At 39.5% G+C, this 22,774-nt stretch overlaps 2 protein-coding genes across 2 annotated transcripts in view; one reads left to right on the top strand and one right to left on the bottom strand.

Moving 5' to 3' along the window:
* The window catches only part of RMDN2 (regulator of microtubule dynamics 2), a 44,618-nt gene extending 40,583 nt beyond the window's left edge, over positions 1–4,035 (top strand). The window contains exon 12 of the transcript XR_008596848.1: positions 3,419–4,035. The gene's annotated coding sequence lies outside the window, so the exon portion shown is untranslated. The remainder of the gene's footprint in view (positions 1–3,418) is intronic.
* Positions 4,036–6,174: 2,139 nt separating this feature from the next.
* Positions 6,175–20,835, bottom strand: LOC129332247 (cytochrome P450 1B1). Its single transcript, XM_054983217.1, has 2 exons — positions 19,819–20,835; positions 6,175–6,755 (listed from the first exon to the last, which is right to left on the bottom strand). The coding sequence occupies exons 1-2, from the start codon at positions 20,811–20,813 to the stop codon at positions 6,194–6,196; spliced, it is 1,557 nt and encodes a 518-aa protein (XP_054839192.1). The 5' UTR covers positions 20,814–20,835; the 3' UTR covers positions 6,175–6,193.
* Positions 20,836–22,774: the final 1,939 nt, after the last annotated feature.

The raw sequence follows: 22,774 nt of genomic DNA, 5'->3' as shown, positions 1-22,774 counted from the left end.
GTGATTCTAACAGAGAGGGGAAGGACCACTCGGACTTCACTTCCCAGGTAACCTTGCGAGAAAAATCTAGTGTTCTCCACATGAAGTCACTTGTAGCTTTGCTCTCAGAGTTCTGCAAAATTGAGTGTTCTTTCATTAATCGCTGCCAATATCCATTGCCCAAATGCAGGCAGGCGGGCAACACAGTTAACTCTTCTGGAAGCCATTTTAACAAAACGAAACAGTGATTTTTAGGTGTATTTTCAGCTTGTTAGTTTCATTTTGCACCCCCTACTAACTACTAATAGATTTCTGAAGTCCATTAAGTCCCATTTTAATGCTTTCTATTCACCCAGTCTCTTTTGCAACTGGTCTTCATGCCTTTGTGAAGCCAAAGAGCTATTTTGGTGAAAGGTCAGCTGCTGGGTGAAGGTTTTCCCTCTCTTGTTTATTCAGATCACTCTGTATAAGTTCTGCACCAGCACTTACAGGGTTTTTTTTAAATGAAGAAAACACTTGCAAGGCCACTGCCCGCCCTACCATTTCATGTACTAACTTTCTTCTAGTATGAATTTAGTTCTAGGATGTTCCCCTTGTGTAATACTGAAACATCATGTTTCAGCATTACACAAGGGACTCCCTGCAACAAAACTAGCCTCCCCCCTCATTGTGTGGCATGAGGAAACTGCACAAATAGTGCCATCCAGGCAACTACTTTTTACAGAAGCCAAGGACATAAGCTTGCCCTTGTTAAGCATTTCTAGAAGCCACTGACCTAGCTCAAGTAAACCACTGAGATGTGCTGCGTTATCTGAAATACACAGAGAAAATGGGCTTTACAGTTGGCTCTTTCAATTTTTCGTATCATATCTTTTTTAGTTCTACTAAGACTTGTTTTCTCTTGGTGGGGGGTGGGGTCTCCCCTTTCCAGACGGGATTAACTGATCTGTAATTGGCTCAGTGTTCCAAAGTGACTTGTCACACACTTGGAGAAGGTACCATTTGGCAACAATGCACAGGATGTTAATAGGAGACACCCAAATGAAATAACATTAAATCAGAAAGAACTAGGGGGGAAATACTTCCCTTTTATTCTTGCATAACTTGCTAAGCATACCCACAGGGCATATTGTCCCAGGCTTTGGATGCTTGCTCTACCTTCTCACCTTTGCCAGAAACAGAAGAGGCCAATTGCATTAATGTCTCACAACAAGCTGAAACATGACAGAAGACTTCCCACTGAAGCCCTTCAGCTTAACAGAACCTCAGCAAAAGGAAAGAAGCAGACTCTTGCTATACTTAAAATAAATCCCTCAAAGCTTCCTTTCCACTCCAGAGGTTATCTAGGAAAAAGATTTAATCTTCAAAGTAGTTGTTTTGCTTGAACTGAACTAGTCAGTCATTGCAAACTAGAGACAGTCATTCCAAAGTCAACAACTCAGGAAGGAACCTGTATTTAAAAAATTAAAGCTATTTTACACAAGGCCATAGCATCAAAACCAGGAAAGATTCCTTGTAGAGATACCATTTTTGACCAAGAATAGGTTGACTTGAGGCTTTTGGTTCACAAACCAGAGATACAGCTCTTAGACATATAACCAGTAGCTCTGTCTGCTTTTGAAGCAGTGAAAATAGCTGTGCCATTGATGGGTGATCTGCAAACATGGAACCAATGTAGGGCTTGCTTGGCCTCTACCTTCCACCATCAACTCCTGAGACTTCCAAAAAGCCAATGCTGGGTGTTGTGGGACCCACAAGGATAAAAGCCATGCAAGCCTAGGGGCATCAGTGAGGACAAAACCTTCTCCACCTTGCTCTTCCATTAATTAATCTTCTTGGGCAGTCAGAAACATTGCCTGGGTAAGAGGAAAATGAGATTTCATTCAGTCCCCCTCCTTCACAGAAGCCCATCACAAGCCTCATGGCAGGAAAGATCCGTGCATGGGTATCCTTGTATCTTTGAATGGATGCGATACGTTTCTATCACGTATATATCTTATCCTTATTCTAAAGAGCTCAAGGTGCCACACATGATTCTCACCTCTCAGTGAGGTAGGTTAGGCTAACAGAGAGCTAATGGTCCAGTAAGCTGTATGTCCAACCTGACTCCAATGTTAGAGAAGGGACTAACTTTTAAAATTATCTTTGTTGTCCTGCACAGCTCTAAACACAGTGAGAGAGAAGGAAGTGCTTCAGGCTTCCCTCCTACACTGTTTTTGTCAGTGGAAACAGTCGTTGGGGGGAGGGGGGCTGTTTGCACCTTCCTCGGGTTTCACATGTCTATTTCCAGGGCATGTAGGGCCAGAGGAAGGTTCAAACAAGTGCCCCCCTCACAGCCATTTCCACTGGCAAAAATGGCATGGGGAAGAAGCCTGAAGAGACCCTCTTTCCTCCATGCAGCATTTGTAGCTGTGCAGGCTAACAAAGACGTTTTAAAGGTTACTCCCTGCCCTAACATTTGACTATGAGCTGGGCTGGGCACCTGTGTCCCAACATGAGTCATAACATGTAGTTTTGCCCTGCTATAGTATAGTGGTTAAGTGGTTGGGATGTGAGTCAGCACTCTCCTGATTCAAATCCCACTACTGCCATGAGCTCAGCCGTGGCGGTGATAGGTCATTCCTCTCAGCCCCAGCTCCCAAGCTGTATTGTGGAGATAACACTGACTATAGATCCAGAGGAGTTAGCCGTGTTAGTATGATTACCACCACTAATCAGTCTAGAAGAGCAATATATAAGCACTCTTATTGTTGCTGTTGTTGTTATTGCACAAATGGCACAAATGGCCTAAAATAATTGATAACTGTGGCAGTTCATGATAGGGGGAAAAAGCAGGATGTTTCATAGGCAGATACCATATCTTGTCAAAAACAGTAAAAGAGCAGGCCAAGCTGTCTCCCCCCACTCATTACTTTCCAGCTATACCGCCCCCCCCCATTACTTTCCAGCTTCAATCTTGTCAAAACTCTGCCCTCAGTGACTTAAAATGTTCCCACCTTGGTTAAACTGACTAAAGCAGGCCAATCAGTATGAAAAAGTTTATTAAGCAGCCATAAGTGCGGTACAGTCCTAAGCAAACCTACAAAAGACAGATGTCTCTCAGCCCTCCCGTTGTTACGTTTCTGCCTCCTCTCAATTTTTTTCAGCAAACCCACTAATACAGGGTTAACTGATGCAAAACATTCACGCATTATATTTTGACGGCTTCCCTGCCTGCTTTTAAAGAAAGGTAACCACAAACAATGTGCCAGAGGGGTGTGGAAAAGGTGCTTAGTTAGAAGGCAGTCAAAATTTGGTCCTTGTGATCTCCTGAAAGATGGGACCTCATGGCAATTCTTGCAGTTAAAGCCAGTGTTTTTTCACTTTTTTAAAAAAGTGCCAGTACTCATATCTTAAACAATTTCAGTTTCCTCATTGTCAACTTTAAAATTGTGTCTAGTTTACCTGGCTTCATAGATTTTCTATTCCTTGGATCAATCATCAACGAAAAGTGAGACTGCAATGAAATCAGAAGAAGATTGAGACTTGGAAGAGCAACTGTGAGGGAGCGAGATAAGATCCTTAAAGATAAAGATCTGTCTCTGGGAACCAAGATCAAGATAATCCAAATTATGGTACTCCCCATTACTATGTATGGATGTGAACGTTGGACAGTGAAGAAAGCTGACAGGAAGAAAATTGATTCATTTGAAATGTGGTACGGGAGGAGAGTTTTGCGGATACCATGGACAGCCAAAAAGACAAGTAAGTGGACAGTAGATCAAATCAAGCCTGAATTCTCCCTAGAAGCTAAAATAACAAAACTATTGTACTTTGGTCACATCATGAGAAGACAAGATTCTCTGGAAAAGTCAATAATGCTAGGAAAAGTGGAAGGCAGTAGGAAAAGAGGAAGGCCTAAAATAAGATGGCTTGACTCAATAAAAGAAGCCTCATCCTCCAATTTACAGGATCTGAGCAAGTCTGTTAATGATAGGATGTTTTGGAGGTCTTTCATTCATACGGTCATCATAGGTCAGAGGTGACTTGATGGCGCACATGCACACACACACCTACCTACCTACACTTCATATATAAGGTTGCGCACATTTCCACAAATTCCTCACTCAGGATTTAGTAGAGCCCCCCAAAAAGGTGCCAGTATTTGGAACCGGTGTGAGTACAGTCACAAAAATAAAATAAAACCCTAGGTTTAAAGCACTAGACAAACTCAAGAAGAAATAATTCTAACCAAGTATAAACACAGCAGATGCAATACAAGAATAATTTTATTTAATATGTGAAAAATACAATCATCTGTGCTACGAGGGGAGTCTAATGGGGCATCTAACAAACCAGTAAGTACGCAATAAATTCTGCTGCATCACATTCAAATTCATAAATTATCTGTGCAACTGTTTGTATGGCAACTACAAATGTCATGTTACCAACCAGATATATTTTAAAGCATTTATGAAAAAAAATTCAAAACCAGAATTTGTTACAATAAAATTAGTAGTCCTTACATTATGGAGACTATTCTGTTGAACATTAATTCTTTATAATATTCTTTATAATTTTTATAGAATTGATACTACCTTAATGACAGATATGGTTTCCAACTCCAGGTTGGGAAATTCCTGGAGATTTAGTGGTATATCCTTAGGAAGGTGGGGTTTGGGGAGAACAGGGACCTTAGCCAGGTATAATGCCATACTGTCCACCCTCCAAAGCAGGTATTTTCTCCAGGGGAACTGAACTCTAGTCTAGAGATCAGTTATAATTCTGGAAGATCTCCAGGCCTCATTTGGGGGTTGGCAACCCTATGAGATCTAACAGACCTGAGTACAAAAACAATTTATATATTTCAGAGCTGTTCACAGCTGTAGGCTAAGTTCTAGGATACAAATTGTTTTATTTTTAGAATCTGTGAAATTATCTGAGGAGACTCTCCTTCAATCATTTTCTGTTTGCTATTCTCTACCTAAAGAGATTAATATTTGAAATACACAGGAGTGTATTGCTGTATTACAGATAGATCCCTCTGAATTTCTTGAAAGTAACATAATTGTAATTTATCACAACATTCCATTCCACTGCAGGACTACAGTATGCATTACAAATTCAGTAACCAGATTGCAACTTGCAGAATGGTGACTTTTGCAGTCAGCTCAGCAGGGCCTATAGTGTTAGTGGGAAATTAGAGAAATACTGCCACCAAAAAAATAAAATAATAATCCTGTAATAGTAAAAGTTCTCAGTCACTTGCCAGATTGTCTTGATCGCCTCTACACAACCCTACCTTTTGAAAGAATGGAGGATATTTTCCATTTTGAGAAACTGCAGATGTGGCTATAGCCTGCATACAGAGGGGGCACTGTGCCACCACCATCCTCCCTAGCTGGCTCCATCAGTATTATACTTCAAATTTCCTAGTATAACTGAATCAAACCTTAATTGATGAATTAATAAAAAACCAACCTTAACTTGCATTTACCCAATTGAATGTATGTATTTCTTTAAAATGACTGATACTTCTATCTCTGAACATGTATCAGTGGGTGATACCCAATGGAGCTTTCAATCAACAGGAGCGTGTTCTGTTCATTAGACTGTTTTCTATTGATGATCTGATTAAAATATTATGGTCTTTCAGGTATTTGATAGCAATAACATATAAAATATACACACATTTAAATGAATCAAGATACATAAGACATGTACTGCATAAAGCTTGCTTATATAAAGAAAAGGGAATTGCATTTTAAAATCAAGCTTCTTAAAAATTTCTTTTTTCAAAAGAATGTTTGTAATTTAAATGGAGAGAGATTTGATGACTAAAGGCACTGGAATATTGTCATTCAAAGCCACAGGCACAAAACAGGACTTCTCTACTATGCAGGAAGAGAGATTTTCTATGATGAGAAGTAGAACAAAAAAAGGCAAATCAAGGTTAAGAAATACACATTTATTTAAAGAATGTATTTAAGGCTTCTGGCTAGCAATAAATGATAATAAATATATAAGCTGGCAAACTAAATCTAGATTTTAAAAAAATGTATTATTTCACTTCATGTAATACTAATATATACTGGAATATATTTTACTCCAGTGCATTTTATTTAAATATGAAGAAAAGTATGGAACAAAATCCTTACTCAAATATAAAGATGGAGTTCAAAATTCCAAGCTTAATGGTTGTTAGGCCATTATCATAGTCTTTTTCTGCCTGCAGTCATTGTACTGCACTATCCAGCAAATCCATATTTTCCCGAAGCACAACATTAACTGTGAATGGCTTAGGTTTAATAGTCAAGCCATAGGTGAAATCCATTTGAGAGTCTTCCTTTGGATTAGCAGTGAAATGGCACTGATGCACCAATATGGCAATGAAAAGAAAGAGCTGCACCTTGGATAACTCTTCTCCAATGCACCTACGTTTGCCCACAGAAAAAATCATCACACTGCTAGTGAGGTCTTTGTTAAGGAATCCATTCTCATCCAGGAACCTTGCTGGATCAAAATCTTCTGGGGCAGACCATTTCACCGGGTCATGGTTCACTGACCACTGATTGATGAAGACCACTGTGTTTTTGGGGATGTGGTAGCCCATCAGTGTGGTGTCAACTGTGGTGGAGTGTGGAATGGTAACAGGCACAAAGCTGCTGAAACGCATGGATTCATAAAGGAAAGCCATGACATAAGGCAAAAGAAGCTGATCCTCAGCACATGGCAAACGGCCCCTGCCAACCACTTTGTCTATTTCTTCTTGCAGTTTAGCCTGCACCTCTGGGTACCTTGTGGGAAAAAAATAAAGATATAAATAAGATATTATATATCTATCTTCTACATTTTTCATTTTATCTCTCTAAAGAGCTCAAGGTGGTATACAGAATTCTCTCCTCTTATATTTTTTCTTACAATAAGGTAGGTTTGAATGAATGAATGAGTTGGGGATCAACAAGTGAACTTTGCAATGGGATGGGGATTGAACTCTGGTCTCCCTAGTCCAACATTCATTGTAAGTTACATAACCCTCATGTCTACCTTATCCTTTGGAACTGTGTGTCTGCTCCTGGGCCTGCATCTGGCTTCTTATTTTTAAGAACTGAATAAATGAGTGATCAAATATAACTAACTTGTGTTTGTCTGGATATGAATGTTAATTGCAAAGGGATAGAGATAGCCATGTCACTCTGTTATAGTAAAATAAAACAGAAGTGTAATAGCAACTTAATGACTATATTGAAATAAATGCTGTTGGCGTTTAAGGTGCCACTGCACTTTTGTTTTTTTGTTTTTTAAAATTTTTTATTTAGTTTATATAATTGAATAACAGTTAACATTTCAACTTTCAAACAATGTAAAACAAATCAACAAACAAACATAATACATGTAATTCTCAGGTATTAGAACAATGTCTGAACATTAACTTAGGGCAACCAAAAAAAAGATAAATGTTTAGGAGGATGTATATCATTGATAATTAGAAATTCAAAGAACGGGAACCAGTTAGTTACAAAGTTAGATTCTTTTGAACGGAGTTGTGATTGACTAGTAAGTTCCGCAATTCTTTCTTGGATAAAGAAATCCCATAGCTTAATTAACCAATTCTCAATAGAGGGGATTTTAGATGAATTCCAGTTGGACGCTAATAGAGACTTGGCGGCCACCAAAAAGTTGCAAATTAACTCTTTCCTTATTTCAGGAACATCTACAGATTCCCAATGGTTCAAAAAAATTAGTTTTGGATCAAATGGGATAGAATATCCAGTGATATCTTGTATATTTGTTAAAATTTCTTTCCAATATTGCTCAACATATGGGCAAGCCCACCAGCAATGTGCGAATGTGCCTACTTCGCCACACCCTTTCCAGCAGAGTAGAGAACGCTTTGGATAGATTAGAGAGAGTTTTGGGGGGGTTAGGTAACATCGATGCAGAATTTTTATAAGACTGGACTTTAGCAGAAATAATATTAGATTGTAGTAGATTTGAAGTCCAAATCGCTTTCCATTGTGCTACAGAAATATCTGAGTTACAGTCGAGCTGCCAATTTTGTTGGTACTTTAGAGGTTTGGATTCAAGTGTGCTTAAGAGCAAATTATAAAATTTAGATATTATTATTGAGTCAAGTTTTTTTATTTTAAAATAATCTCAAAGTCTGTCAGAGGGGTGTTAAAGATTTGTGCTACCTTAATGTGGTTCATCATGTGGGCTAATTGGAGGTATGTAAACCATTGTAATTTGTGTTGAAGTTTTTCCTCTATTTCTAACTTGTCTAATATGCCTTTGGATGAGGAGATATCGATTAGCCGGGTTAAGTCGTTTTGTTGCCAAGTTTTTGCAAAGCCTATAGTGTGGCCAGGGAGAAACCAGTTTTGGCCCAAAAATGATGAATATCTTGATATGGTGGGTAAGATCTTTTTCCTATGTTGGTTCCAATTTGTCAGCATATCCTTAAAAAAGGGGTTATCAATCTTTCCTGTCAACTGATTTTCTTTACCATTCCAAATTAAGCTTTGAATTATTGATATTTCTTTATTTGGGTTATAGTTTTAGTCCAATCTGAAATGCTTGTAGATTTTAAAATTTGTGTGATGTTTAATAATCTAATCGCAATTTGATACATATTTAAATATGGGTAGTTGAATCCTCCATCTGAGTGTTTTAGTCTGAGAGTCTTAAAGGCTATTCTGGGTTTCTTTCCGTTCCATAAAAATTTGTTTAGTAGGTTCTGCCAATTTTTCATAATTTTTTGAGGGACCAATAAAGGAATTGCATGGAGAAAGAATAACAATTTTGGTACTACAAAGGTTTTAATTATGTTATATCTTTCGAACCAACTGAGGTTCAGTTTATTCCATTTATTTAAATTAATTTTGATTTTATCAAGAGCAATGTTGTGATTGAATTTCAACAAATTTTTCAGATCAGTAGGGATGTTGATGCCCAAATAGGTTATCTGGTCAGGAGACCATTGATAATTGCAGTTCTTTTTAATCCAATTAGATGTGTTAGGATGCTTAAAAACTGGTAGAAACTGAGATTTGGTATAATTAACCGTCAGACCTGAGATCTGGCTAAATTCTTCTAATATTTTTTGAAGGGGTTTGAATGATTGTATTGGGTCTACTAAGTAAATAAGCAAGTCATCTGCGAACAGACTTAATTTGAAATTGTTTAAAGTTGTTGATATACCTCGGATTTCCTTTGTGTCTCTAATTTTTTCTGCTAGGGGCTCAATAGAAATGGCAAATACAATTGGGGAAAGTGGGCACCCTTGTCTCGTGCCTCTTTGAATAGAGATCTTTTTAGAAACATTACCATTGATTTTTATTTGAGCTGACGGATGAGAGTACATGGCATCTATTAATCTTAAGAACTTGGGGCCAAAATTCATGTGTTTCAATGTTAATTTGAGGTATTGAATTTCAATTGAGAAAGGCCTTTTCTATGTCGAGGGACAGAAGGCCAGATTCCAAATTGTTTGCTTGGCCGTGTGAAATCAGGTTTAGGGTTTTGTATATATTATTCATCAGGTCTCTGTTTGGAATAAAACCTGACTGGTCTGGATGGATGTACTGCGCTATAAAGGAGTTGATTCTTTTGGAAATAATCGTAGTAAAGATCTTATAATCTTGGTTCAAAAGAGATATGGGTCTATATGAGTTTGGTTTAGTGCTGTCCTTATTTTGTTTCAAAATTACTGTTATATTTGCGTTTGACCAAGTTGGTAGCATTATTCCCTGATCTAAAATTGTGTTGCATGCATCAGCCAGGGGTTTGCTTAATTGTATTGCAAATGTTTTGTAGTACTCAGCAGGATACCCGTCAGGGCCTGGTGTTTTGTTATTCTGTAATGATTTTATTGTTTCTCTTTCTGTTGGGTAATTGGGTTGTCTAGTAGATTTTTATGATCGTTATCTAATTTTTTTAAATTTTTGCATGATTCTAGAAATTTTTGAATATATTTTTGGTTCGGGTGTTTGGAAGACTAACGTTGTGTGTAATATTTTTCAAAGGTTCTTAGGATTCCCTGTGCTGTAAAATGTTTTATATCATCAGTATCTGTTACTTTTGTGATATGATTCAATGATTTTTTTCCTTTATCTTATACGATAAAAGACATAAAGATTTGGGCGAATTATACCAGTAATTTTGCTTGACAAATTGGAGGTTTCTTTGAATTTTATTTATTTCCAGTGTTTCTAATAATTTACGTTGAGACAAAAGTTTCTTGTAAATTTTTTTACTGCAAGTTTTTTTATGGGTTTCTTCCAAAAGCTTAATATTGTCTTGTAGGTCCTGTTTCATTGCATTTCTTTGTTTATTTATATGAGCCGAAAGTGAGATTATGCGACCTCTGATTACAGTTTTTATCACATCCCATAGGATACTTGGTGTAACATCTTCTGTGTCATTATCCAGTAGGCCTTCTTCTATATACTTAGTTATTTCCTTAATTGCTGTTGGATTTGAAAGTAAAGATTTATTTAACAACCAGTTTTTAGGTTTGGATAGGTTGAGATCTATTAATATTTCACGTTGGACCCAAGCATGATCAGATAAACCAATATTGCCTATCTCAGATTCGATTAAATTATTGGAAAGATATTTTGATGTGAAAAGGTAATCTATTCTAGTGTAGATATTATGCTTAGGGGAAAAATAAGTAAAGTTCTTTTCTGTGTTGTGTTGGTATCTCCATATGTCTATAAAGTTATTGTTATCAAGTATCTGCGCTAATTTTAAAATCGATTTTCCACTTTTCGGTTTCTCTTTTTTGGTTTTGGTTCTGTCTAATTTATGGTCAATAATATAATTTAGGTCCCCACCTAGTACCTGGATGCCTTCTTGAAATTGAGCAAATATATCCAAAGCGTTCTCTATAAAAGAAAGTTTGGTTTGATTTGGTGCATAAAGTGAACCAAAAGTAAATTTTTGCTTTTCAATTGATCCTTTTACAAAAATAAATCTTCCTTGAGAGTCTTTGATAATGTCTTTTAGCTGGAAAGGTACCTTGTTTGATATTAAGATTGATACCCCTCTCGCTTTTGAAGTGCCAAAAGCATGGAATTGCTGCTGATAGAGTTTAGTAGGTAGGTTTTGTGAACGGGTTGGATGAAAATTAGTTTCTTGCAGAAGTATGATATCAGAGCCCGTCTTAGTCAGGGCATTAACAATTCTTTTCCTTTTGATCGGATTTCCCAAACTGCGAACGTTGTAGGAAATAACTTTGATGCTTGATGACATCATGCAGTAGAACAATATCTAGATAATAGAGGCTTAATCCTAAAATAAAATTTTTAACTAGATTGTTAACAATAGTCGTATTATAGGGTTGTTACAAACCTAACAAAAAGATAATATGCACTAATATATCTGCTATTACAATATTAATAATCACGATATTTACAAATTCTAAATCCTTAGAATCAAAAATTTCAGTCAATATATACTCAACATTAAAACAGCTTTATGAGTTCAACTCTTTCCTCCCCACTCTTTTTTTCTTTTTATTTATTTATTATTATTTTTATTATTATTTTATTTTTATATTTTTTATTTTTCTTTATATATATGTGTATATATTACTAATTAATTTCCTATCACTTCCCCCCCGCTTTACTCTTTCCCCTTCCTCCTCTCCCTTCCCCCCTTTTTTATTTTTATTTTTTTCTCCCCTTTTTCTTTTTTTACACATAATTTGTAACCCTAAAATTGCAAAATGATTAACCAAAATAAATTAAACCTCAAAAAGTAAATAAATAAACAAAGATAAAATAAAATGACACTATTTCAGTATCTCTAACTTTCCTATCTATAAACTTCAACCCCTTATGAACTACAAAATCAACTTTCAAATATACTCTGTGTAGATATATCTAAATGTGTATTTATTATTTATTTATTTATTTATTTATTTATTTATTTATTTATTTATTTATTTATTTATGTATTTATCTTAAAAAACGAACCAGCAAACTATTTACCTAACTTTCTTCACTTAACTATTGTATCAATAATTATAACACCCCCTCCCAAAATAAAACTGTATATATTTATGAAATTGTATCGTAATGAAATATTACTTTAATTAATTAATTAATTAATATACTAACAGTAAATTAAAGTTAATTTTCAACAAAACTGTTCAAATAGTGTTCTCTTGGGCTAGTGTATAAAATACTCTAGCGTAAGGTAACTACCTACTCCTAAGGAACCACTATCAAAATGTGGGAGCAGTATCAAAGGAACCAAACCTACTCCCCCCTCCTGGATATGATAATTATGTTTCTATTATCATGGTTATTTTTATTTTTTTTGCAAAATTCTGAGAATGTATTTCCACAGTGGCTATAACCTAAATTAAATGTTTTTAACTGGGATTTTACTCCCTTTTTGCTGAGAAGGTGACATCAGAAGTTTTCTTTTGAAGCTTGGTTTGTTGACCTCCATTGGAGACTCCAGGTTTAGGCTCTGCAGGAGATGTTCTGCTTCCTCTGGATCCGAGGCTACAATCTGCTTTCCATTATGAATGACGGAAAGATTGGTGTAATTCACCCATTTATAGCGTACATTAGCTCTTCTTAACACCAAAGCTGCAGATCTCAGCTCCTTTCTCTTGGATAGCACTTCATTGGACAAGTCAGAAAAGATATTTATAGTCTTATCACTGAAGAGTAGAGGAACTTGTGTCCTGGCTCATTCCATAAGTTGCTTTTTAATATTTAAGTCCTCTAGTTCTATAAGAATGTCTCTTGATGAATTCTTTGCCTCAGCCACCTTTTCAGAGCCGATATGGAAAGCATTTACAATCAGTGGCTTCCCAGTTTCTTGCAGGTTTAGTTGCTTTCTTAGCCAGCAAGTTAGAGTTGAAATTAAATCATCGTTGTTAAGTTGGGATTCTTCTATTCCGTGTAGCTTTAAATTTCTCCTCCTTACAGCCACTTCTAAATTGATTATTCTTGCTTGAAAAGAGTCAGAAGACTCTTGTAGATCGTGAATATCACGCTGGGACATTAAAGCCATATCTAATGCATTATCGACTTTCACATTTGTTTTAAGTAGTTCTAACTTTATATCAGCCAGCTGGTTTGATAAAGGCTGTATTAGTTCAGACATTTGCCTTACAAGAGCTTGCTGCAATTGTGCCAATTGTTTATCAAGGGGTGCAGAGAAAGTATTTACCGCTGCGCCAGCTTCCAAAGTTCCGTTGGCCATTTTGTCTACTTCATGACTGCGGCTTTGCTGTGCGACGGGAACCGCTTCTGATAAAAGTATTTGCTGGCTTTGGTACGACCTGGTCGGCGATTTTTTCTTCCCAGACCCTTGCTTCCTCCTTCCTTTCTTTTTTTTTGCAGTAGCAGCTTTATTTTGCATGTTTCCAGGCTGGGGGGAGTCGGAGCTCCTTCAACACACGTCCATCTACTCCGAGACCGATGCCACCCCCCCCATTTTTGTTTCATTTAATAATAGAATGTTAGCCAGTTGATGGTACCTCTAAGGATAGTTTCAGGTGGGTAGCCCTGTTGGTCTGTAGTAAAAGAGCAAAATTCAGGTCCAGTAGCACCTTAAAGACCAAATAGATTTCCAGGGTATGAACTTCTGAGCTCCTTTCTGAAGGCAGCTCTGACTCTCGAAAGTTCATACCCTGGAAATCTAGTTGGTCTCTAAGGTACCATTGGACCCAAATCTTGCTCCTCTAGTTACCAGTGGTTTATATTGTAATTAGAAATATTGGGGGAACTTGTTGCTATGGAGTTGAATTGCCCTGATCCTGTTTGCCTGCCAGAGATCTTACTGTTGGGACTCAAAACATCATCTTCCATTTAAAGAGTGCCATTTAAATTTTTATATATCCCTGCATTTTTGATGCTAAAAACGTAAAACAAAAGTATTGTTCTTTTGATGCATTATTCTTTCAATGCTAATTTGGCAAACAATTTCCCCGGTCTATCAGAGGAAACTAGGCAGAATAGCCTTACTCTTTTCAGCTTCTTTTTGCAAGGATGGTATCACTCCCCTGTTCTTTCCACCTCTCTTACAGGGCTGTAAAAGAGACACAAGTTGACAGAAACGACATGGATTCTGTAATGTGTACTGAGGGCCTAACCACTATAGCACTCTAAAAGAAATCTACAAACTGATCCATAATCACACCAATCAGTAGACAGTTTCACTAAGAACTGGTTCTAAACTCCTCCCACAATTCATCTTAAGGCAGAACTAAACATTATCTGGGTATTTGTGTATCCCAAAGCCACAGTAGTCAAGACAATGTGAATGGGTGTATGTAGGAGGTGGGTGGGTCTGAGAGGAACAATCTGCAAACACTTAATAACTCCTTCCTCATTTGCCAATTGCTCCCAGTAAACGTGCCTTCCCTAGACCATTCCCTACCTCCACTGGCATTCTTCTGGATTTGGAGTCCAGTCAGGGAAAATATAATTAGCAGATATGGAAGGATTAAGTTCCCCTTCACACCATTCTCCAATTCTCTGCTGCAACTCCACCCCCCATTTTGTGTTACAAAAAAAAAGGTGTTGGGAACCCCATAGTTTCCTTCTAATGTGCAGTTCTGCTCTGCAATCCAAAAGCCGCTCACTCATGTCATTTCAAGGTGGAAACCAAAATGTCTTCTGTGTGTGGGAAGTGTATATTTCTCCACCTGAATCTTAACAGCCTGTATCTTAACAGCAATACTGAGGACATTATTCAAGGCTGTTGCTTGAACTGGTTTATCAATAAACCATTATGGGTTTGAACCAGTCCACTGTGCATGGTGCATTCATCCATGGAGGTATCCACACTGGGCATATGTAACAGAATCCTGATTTCCCTACCTCCCCTTGAAGCATACGCTCTGGCAATCATGCCATAATAAGGAACTGTGCACATCCCATATCCCTGACCAGCCTTTCTGCCTCCAATCAGTCAAGGAACAAGCTCTCCAAACAGGCATTCTTTGACTGAGTGGATAAGAATATGGGAGGTACACACAGGGCTACCATTTATTTATTTAACAAGATTTTTACCCTGCCTTTCAGTCCTCACAGGGCTACCAAGGCAGCTTGCAAAGTTAAAACATACAAATTAAAATATCATCTTAAAAGCCATTAAAACCAGCACACAAATGCATATTTAAAACAATTTAAAATAAATACAAAAGATAAAAACAACAAAAACATTGGGGAGGGAAGAGGGTTCACTGAGGGAATGCCAAGCCAAACTAAAGTCTTCATTCACTGGCAGAAGGGAACAGGCAAATTCCCTTTCCTGTGCGTGTGTCAAAGAAGGGAGAGAGAAATTATACTCTGTTGTGTCTTATGAAGCTCCCTTTGCTGAAGGGAAACAGAATCAAACTGCATGCCACGTGCCTCTAAGTCCAAAACTTAACAACATCAAGAAATATCAGAATACAGTATTCAGATATAGATGGATATTGCAGATCCATTCCATCAATGATGGTGCTTGCTTAGTGCTAGAAGCCACCTGAAATCTGCAGGATCCAACCCATAATCATTGCTTAATTTTTTACCCTTATCTGCCTACAACCAATCAGGTTCACATATTTATTTTTCCCCCTTATTTTTGACATAAGGAATTTTTTATCGTTAATTGTTCAGGAGGATTTGTCCACTTCCCCAGCATTTATACAGCAAAGAAGTCAAACATCAAATATTGCCAGGAAAATGCAAACACATTATACACACAATAGAAATTATCTCCTTGAATGTCACTATTTGCCTACTTTTGAGGAAGTAGTTAAGGAGATGAGCTCAAAAGATCTTTCTTCACGTCTCTCTCCTCTGCTCAATATCTTAAACAATGGCCAAAAAAAATGAAGTGACTAAAAATTATTTTTACCAGTTCCCTATTTTTAATGCTGTTTCTGCCCAAATATCTCAACTGAGTTAAATGTGGATATTAAAGATGCCTGTGCAGGGAACCCACATAAAAGGCTGCTTAAACCCCACTGCAAGACTGCAGACCAAGTCTCTACAATGGTAGTTTTCTTTTTTATTCCCTGTTGTACATTCATAATAAGTACTGAAGTATAAGAAAAAGGTTGTTCAAACCTTGTTCTGAAAAGCAGAGACTACGTGTTGCAATCCTTTGTCTAATGTATTTGACTCCTTAGCTTTCTTTTCTCTAACGCAATGTCTCACCACTACAGAATAACCAAGTGTTTTTTCTTAAACTTTCAGATTTGGCAAATCTCCCAGAACTCTGTGTTAGTTATTCATAAGCAACCACTCCTGTTCCCATTGTACCTCTATATTTTCATTCTGCCACAAACAAAGAATTAATTACCTGCACAACTTAAGTTTAATACCTTCACATCATCATATGAGCTCATTTGTTTCTTGCAGCCTTAGGTGTTTGGGTTACAGGAGAGGATCTAAGCAGGTTTGGGGGAGGTTATTTCTCTGCTTTGCTGTGTTTTGGTCTGCTACAGTCACAAAGTGTTCTGGCCAACTAGATCTAATAGATCTAATTGTTTAAATCAGTGGATTCATTTAGGAGACAACAGCAATATGAAAAAAATTGATTGGATCAGAGTTTGATTGGATTGCTGAAAGGAGTACTGTTCTTGTTATCTGAGCTGGGAATGCACTCCACACCATGAAAGGAGGAAAAGCAATCCAAGGAAGAAAAGCAGCAATGTCCAAATCATAGACATTCCATGCAACAAGTAGGTAGTTTCATTATTTATTTTAAAAAGAGCTTAATTTTATTTATTGGAAGGTTCAAAATTAATATTTGCAGGCAACTTGATAAAAGCACCAGATTTATGTTACTTCTCAAGAGAATCTGATTCTCTTTTGCTTTGGTGTCTTTTCCAAGACCAGCCAAAGCACCCAGATAATTGGACAACCACAGGGTAATTTTCCTGCACAAGCCCAATTGAAAGAATGGAAATAGTGCAAGAATGTGGTAAGAGCATTAATTTCAAAAGGGTTGCCATAGAAAAACTTCCTGGTGGCCTGTGGCCAAAGTGAAATACTAGATTTTAGTATATGGGTTCAATGACACAGGATTGATTACAAGCAGCTGCGACTACCAGGCCTTGCAATTAGTGAATGGCAAAATGAACAGCTAAACAGAAATTGTGGGATCAGACTTCCTTCTCCTTGTGGAGAATCAACTTTTGTACCACCTCTTGGAAGGAAATTAGTAGAAACAGGCACTGGAAAAGTGCATCATTTGTTCAGCCCATTAGTGTAAACTAAAATGTCTGCCTCCAGTAACACCATTCCAGTCCTTTTTTTACATTCTCCTCCATCATCCCTTCATGCACGATTGACATCTGTCTATAACCACCCATACCAACACACACATACCTAACAGCAAAGAAATGAAACAACATTAAGCCAGCATTAAATGATTTGTCTATTTCAAGTCACCAGAAAATAATTTTGAAGCAACACCAAAATTTAAAAGGAGGTAGCTAACTGGAGTTAATTTGGTTCCATACGCTAATATATTAAGGAGAATTGTCTGAGGTAAAATGCCTTAGGCACCACACTAACCTGATGGTTCAGAAAACAAAAAAGCTTGTGTAACCCTCATGCTTTCACATGTGACCTGATGGCAATATCTTCAGAATAATAAAGGCAAATTACACAACCATGTGGAATTACACACACACACACAAACTGTCTACTCAGTTCTCATTTTAGGGATTATCAATACCAGTGCATGATTAGTGCACACTGTGTTGTTTGCACAACTGGCTTATAGCCACAACAGTGAAACACTTAGTGGACATCCTGTGCTCCTGGGCCAACAGTGGATGTGATCGACTGAGTTCTACTCTATAATGGATGGCTCCAGAATGGTGCTCAAACAACAATGCCAAGAACCACGAAGCTTGTGGAGCTGAACCTGGGAACGGGCTCAGTTATGGACTTGCTGCACACTCTCAGGGAGAGGCACTTTCAGCCTCAGTTCCCCAGCTTTGAGTTGAGAAAAATGATGGCTTCTATCATTAAGGCAAGCAACAAAAATAAAGCCTATTCAAATAACAGGCATCAGACACCAAAGCAAAGCAATTCGAGAAACCTGTGTACACAGCTCTAAGGGGCTTCTGAAAACAGCTTAAAGTCAAACCGCTTTGCAACTGCTCTTCTTTGGGTACATATATAAATCTATTCATAATAATAACAACATTCAATTTATATACCGCCCTTCCAGACAACTTAATGCCCACTCAGAGCCGTTTACAAAGTTTGCTGTTATCCTCACGACAATCACCCCGTGATGTGGGTGGGGCTGAGAGTGCTCCTAGAAGCTGTGACTGACCCAAGGTCACCCAACTGGCTTCAAGCAGAGGAGTGGGGAATCAAACCTGGTTCTCCAGCTTAGAGTCCAGCCACTCTTAACCACTACACCAAACTGGCTCTCCTCAGGCTGAGGGGCACAATAAAAACATAAGAAGAGTCCTGCTGGACCAGACCAATGGTTCATGTCTTGTCTCACACAGTGGCTGACCAGTTGCTACAGAGGGCCAACAATAGGGGGCATAAAGACTGAAGCCTTTTGATGTTGCCTCCTGGCACTAATATTCAGAGGTTTGCTGCCTGTGAATGTGGAGGTTCCCTTTAGTCACCATGTCTATTAACCCCTGGTAGACCTATCCTCCTTGAATTTGTTCAATCCCCTTGTAAAGCTTGCCTATGCCTGTAGCCATCACTACATCCTCTGGCAGTGAATTCCACATCTTAATTGCTCATTGTGGAAAGAAGAATTTCCTTTTGTCCATCCTGAATCTATTGTCCATCAAGTTCATTGGATGCCCTCAAATTCTAGTCTTATGGGAGAGGAAGAAAAAGTTCTCTGTCCACCCTCTACCACAAACACTTTATCATGTCACCCCTTAGTCCCTTTTATAAACTGCAAAGTTCCAGACTCTTTAGCCTTCCTCATAGGAAAGGTGCTCCAAACTAATAATCTTGGTAGTTTTAGGTGGATAGCCATGGAGTTCAGTAGCACTTTAGAGACTAACAAGATTTTCAGTATGAAAACATTTGAGAGACAGAGCTCCCTGATGAAGCTTACACACTCAAAATCTTGTTGGCTTCTATGGTGCCAATGGATGTAAAGCCTCCTAATCATCTTGTTAGCCCTCTTCTGTATTTTTTACAGCTCCGCAATGTTTGTTTTGAAATACAATGACCAGAACTGCACACAGTATTTCAAATGAGGCTGGACCATAGACCTATAGGGGCATTATAATACTGGCTGTTATATTTTCATTTCAATCCCTTTCCTAACAATCTGCAGCATAGAATTTGCCTTTTTCATTGCCGTGGGAGACTGGCCATTTTCCACATCAAGAGATTGGATGTTTTGAGACTAATAGACAGTTATAGCAGGGCCAAAATTAGATTGAATTGCAGCGCTGTGGAAAGACTTTTAACCCTCCCCCCACCACGCCATTTCCAATAGAAATGGTTGCCTCAACAGTATGTCAAGCTACATTCTACAGTGGACCAGCTTGTTTTTCCATCTGCCGCAGTTATTACAGCTCGGCAATTTTATCTCGAATATAAAAAGGGTGGAGGCACAATTTTGGTTTCAAAATTCCCATGAATTTTACATCTCTAACACCGTTTGTCCAAAACTTGCTTGAGGGTCCCAATGTGTTTGGAGAGTAAAAGTTATGTTAACTCTGCTGCGGGCCATAATGTGTTGGAGCACTGACTGTGACATAACATACCTTTAACTCATATCACAATAAACCCATCAGCAGGACAAGATTCCGTTAGTCTAGACTCTAGAGGACATGAGCTCAAAGCGCTAAATTGCCGAAGGCCTCCAGTTGGTAGCGGGACCAACCGATCAGCTCACCTGATGAGGAAGATGAGGAGCCACTGCAGAGCAGTGGAGAGCGTGTCCTGGCTGGCGCCGAAAATGTCCGTGACGGTGGCCGGCACGTGCTCCACCTGCAGGCGGGGCTGGGCCTGCTGGAGGCGGATGAAGGCGTCCATGAGGTCTCGGAGGGCGTCGCCCGGCCGGAGACTACTCTGGTGCTCCACGAATTTGCGACGCACAAAGCTGTAGAATTCGCGGTTGAGGGCGCGGAAGGCGCGATAGGCGGAGCGCACCGGATTGGGGAAGCGTTGTAGCCAGGGCAGCGCGTCTACCAGGCTGCCCGCCCCTACGGCCTGTCCGAACTGCTCGTTTCTGCCAACCAGGCGGCGGAACTCCGCGTCCGCGTGGCTGTAGCGGCGGCCAAAGCAGAGAGCGCTCATGACGTTGGCCACGGCCACCACCAGGCTCCGCGACGGGTCCACGAAGGCGCCGCCGGCGGAGGCGCGCACTAGAAGCCGTACCACCGCGCGCGCCTCGGCCAGCAGCGGCCGCTCCACCAGCCGGTGCGCCGAGAACGCGCGCACCGTCGAGTGCGCCAGGCGCCGCTGCAGCTTCCACAGCTCAGAGTAGCCGCCGAACGCCAAGCTGCGCCCGCCGGACACCAGCTGGAAGGAGGGGAAGCGCGGCCTGCCGGCGAAGGCTGCGCCCTGGCGGATGAGGGCCTCGCGGATGGCGCGCTCGCCGCTCAGGACCACCACGGGCCAGCGGCCCAGGCGCAGTTGGAAGACATCGCCGTAGGTGGCCGCCAGGCGCCCGAAAGCTAGGTGAGGGGCACGGCCCAGCTGAGCGGCGTTGCCCAGCAGGGGCCACGGGAAAGGTCCCGGCGGCTCCAGCCTCCTTCGGCGCAGCCGCTTCTGCACCAGAAGCTTCGCCACGTGGAAAGCGGCCAGCAGCGAGAGCAGCAGAAGCAGCACGTCTTGCAGTAGAGGCACGCCGGCGGGGATCGCTTCCTCCAGCCCCCGGGGGAGCATGCTGCGGGCAAAAGGAGGACCACGTTAGAAGGATTTCCTGGCCGCGCGGGCATCTTTGAACACTGCAGTGCTTTGGTAACGCTTCCTACACATGGATTCCCCCCGCCCTTTTAATCTGGGGGGAAGAATCCAAATGTGTATTTGCGACCTGTAATGGTCAGCCCAGTAAAAGCTATACCACTTGATTCTGTTGGATGTATTAAGTGGCTTCGTGGATGTACAAACGTGCCCCGAAGTCCTGACAGTGCAGAGCAACGCTTTGAACCAAAGTTGAATGACTTTAAGTCAATTAAATCTTAGTCACTCTTCAAACTTTCCATTTTGTAGTTTATGTTTTTCCTGAACAGAACAGTTAGTGGTTATAGCCCATATGAGAACAGTCAGATCTTGGAAACATCTCTTGTCTTGAAAACCATACGGGATTGCCATAAATCGGCTGTGAATTGATGGCAAAAAACCTATTAAAGGTTTAGCTTGGAATGAAATAAATCTTTTATGCTATCTAGGAGTATAAACTCCACATTCCTTGTGCACGAAACCAGTAGATTGTGTGTATATCAGAAGATAGAGGGGGACCTGTAAAATTAGATTTCTGTTTGTCTCTATTCACAAGCAAAAAAAAAAAAAAGATTAGCAAGATCACCTAATAGAAAACAAGGGCTACAATCCAGTATAGAATTAATCCAGAATCAACACACTTGGCTTTGCCCAGGACTTTTCAGAAGCAAAGGTACTAATTACTGGACAAAATACTAGTTTTATATGAGATAGAAACACATATATTAAAGTTTTAAAAGTGGAAATATTGAAATTTTTAAAAATGACTCTCAATCTTTCTCCACCCATTTCTGAAGTTAACCTTTAATTCTTGCTTTTTAGAGGTACCTTGAGTGTTTGGTTCCCTCCTTTCTCTGGCAAGATTTGAGTCCAGTGGCACCTTAGGGATCAACAAGATTTTCAGAGTGTAAGCTTATGAGAGTCAGAGCTCCTGTCTTCTGAAGAATGAAATCTTGTTGGTCTCTAAGGTACCGCTAGACTTATATCCTGCTGTCCTACAGCAGACCAACACGGCTACCCACCTAAACCCTTTCTCTAGCAGCCCTCTTCTCCCATACATTTGCTTCATACCAAAAACTTGAAAGAGTAGAACCTTTACTGTATTTCTCTGCCAGGCAGGGCCTGAACCTATTAAATTTCTGTTTAAAGGCTCAAGAGTCCAGTCAGAAGAAAAATAGGTGTCAACTTGGCACAAAAACCTGAACTGCAAAATGTTGGCATGAATCCTACTGCTATTCTATTCCATTGAACAAACCATGGAGCCATCCTCTAATTTCAGTGGCTCTTCCTCCAACAGAAGAGCCACTTGAGATGGAGGAAGGTTTCTTACAATGGCAGAAGGCTTCCTGGATGATGGGTGTATCTACCCCATTATGCAGGAATTTGTCACATACAGACAACTCCATGAACAACATGTGATGACAATGTGGGCATTGTGTGAACAGAGCAGCGTAGATAACATCATATATGACATCATGTCAGAAAGCTTGTCCTTAAGCTCAAAACTGCTATCAGATGGATCACATAATAATTTTGATTGCCTTGAACACAGATATGTTAAAAGGGTCTCCTTATTGTTGCTAGCGATTACATGCTTGCCCAAATAAAAAATGTTGCAGTTCTTCTCAACAAAAAGTCATGAAAACCATGTGTGCAGCCCAGCGCTTCTCATGTGTTATCATAAATACCACATACTTCAACAGCACTTGCTCCCAGGTGTGCATAGGATTGCATACATGAAGGTGAATCTGTTGATCCTAACAGAATTTGCTTTCATCTAACTGTACTTGAAGAGTCAGCCTTGCATCTTGTTGCCAAACACATTAATTTGATCAAGCTAAAGCTAATTGCGAGACACATCCCAAGCCTATGTATTTTTGACTGAAAGTAAGCTCTTCATAGGA

The sequence above is a fragment of the Eublepharis macularius genome, chromosome 1, assembly GCF_028583425.1.
Source record: "Eublepharis macularius isolate TG4126 chromosome 1, MPM_Emac_v1.0, whole genome shotgun sequence".
NCBI classification, from domain to species: domain Eukaryota; kingdom Metazoa; phylum Chordata; class Lepidosauria; order Squamata; family Eublepharidae; genus Eublepharis; species Eublepharis macularius.
Note: the sequence above shows the minus strand (reverse complement) of the source record. Positions and strands in the feature narration are given on the sequence as shown.

Coding starts and splice junctions, on each gene's coding strand:
- LOC129332247 (XM_054983217.1), bottom strand. CDS start 20,813: ATGCTCCCCCGGGGGCTGGAGGAAGCGATCCCCGCCGGCGTGCCTCTA. Junction 6,756..19,818: donor CTCCTCATCTTCCTCATCAG/GTGAGCTGATCG, acceptor TTTTCCCACAAG/GTACCCAGAGGTGCAGGCTA.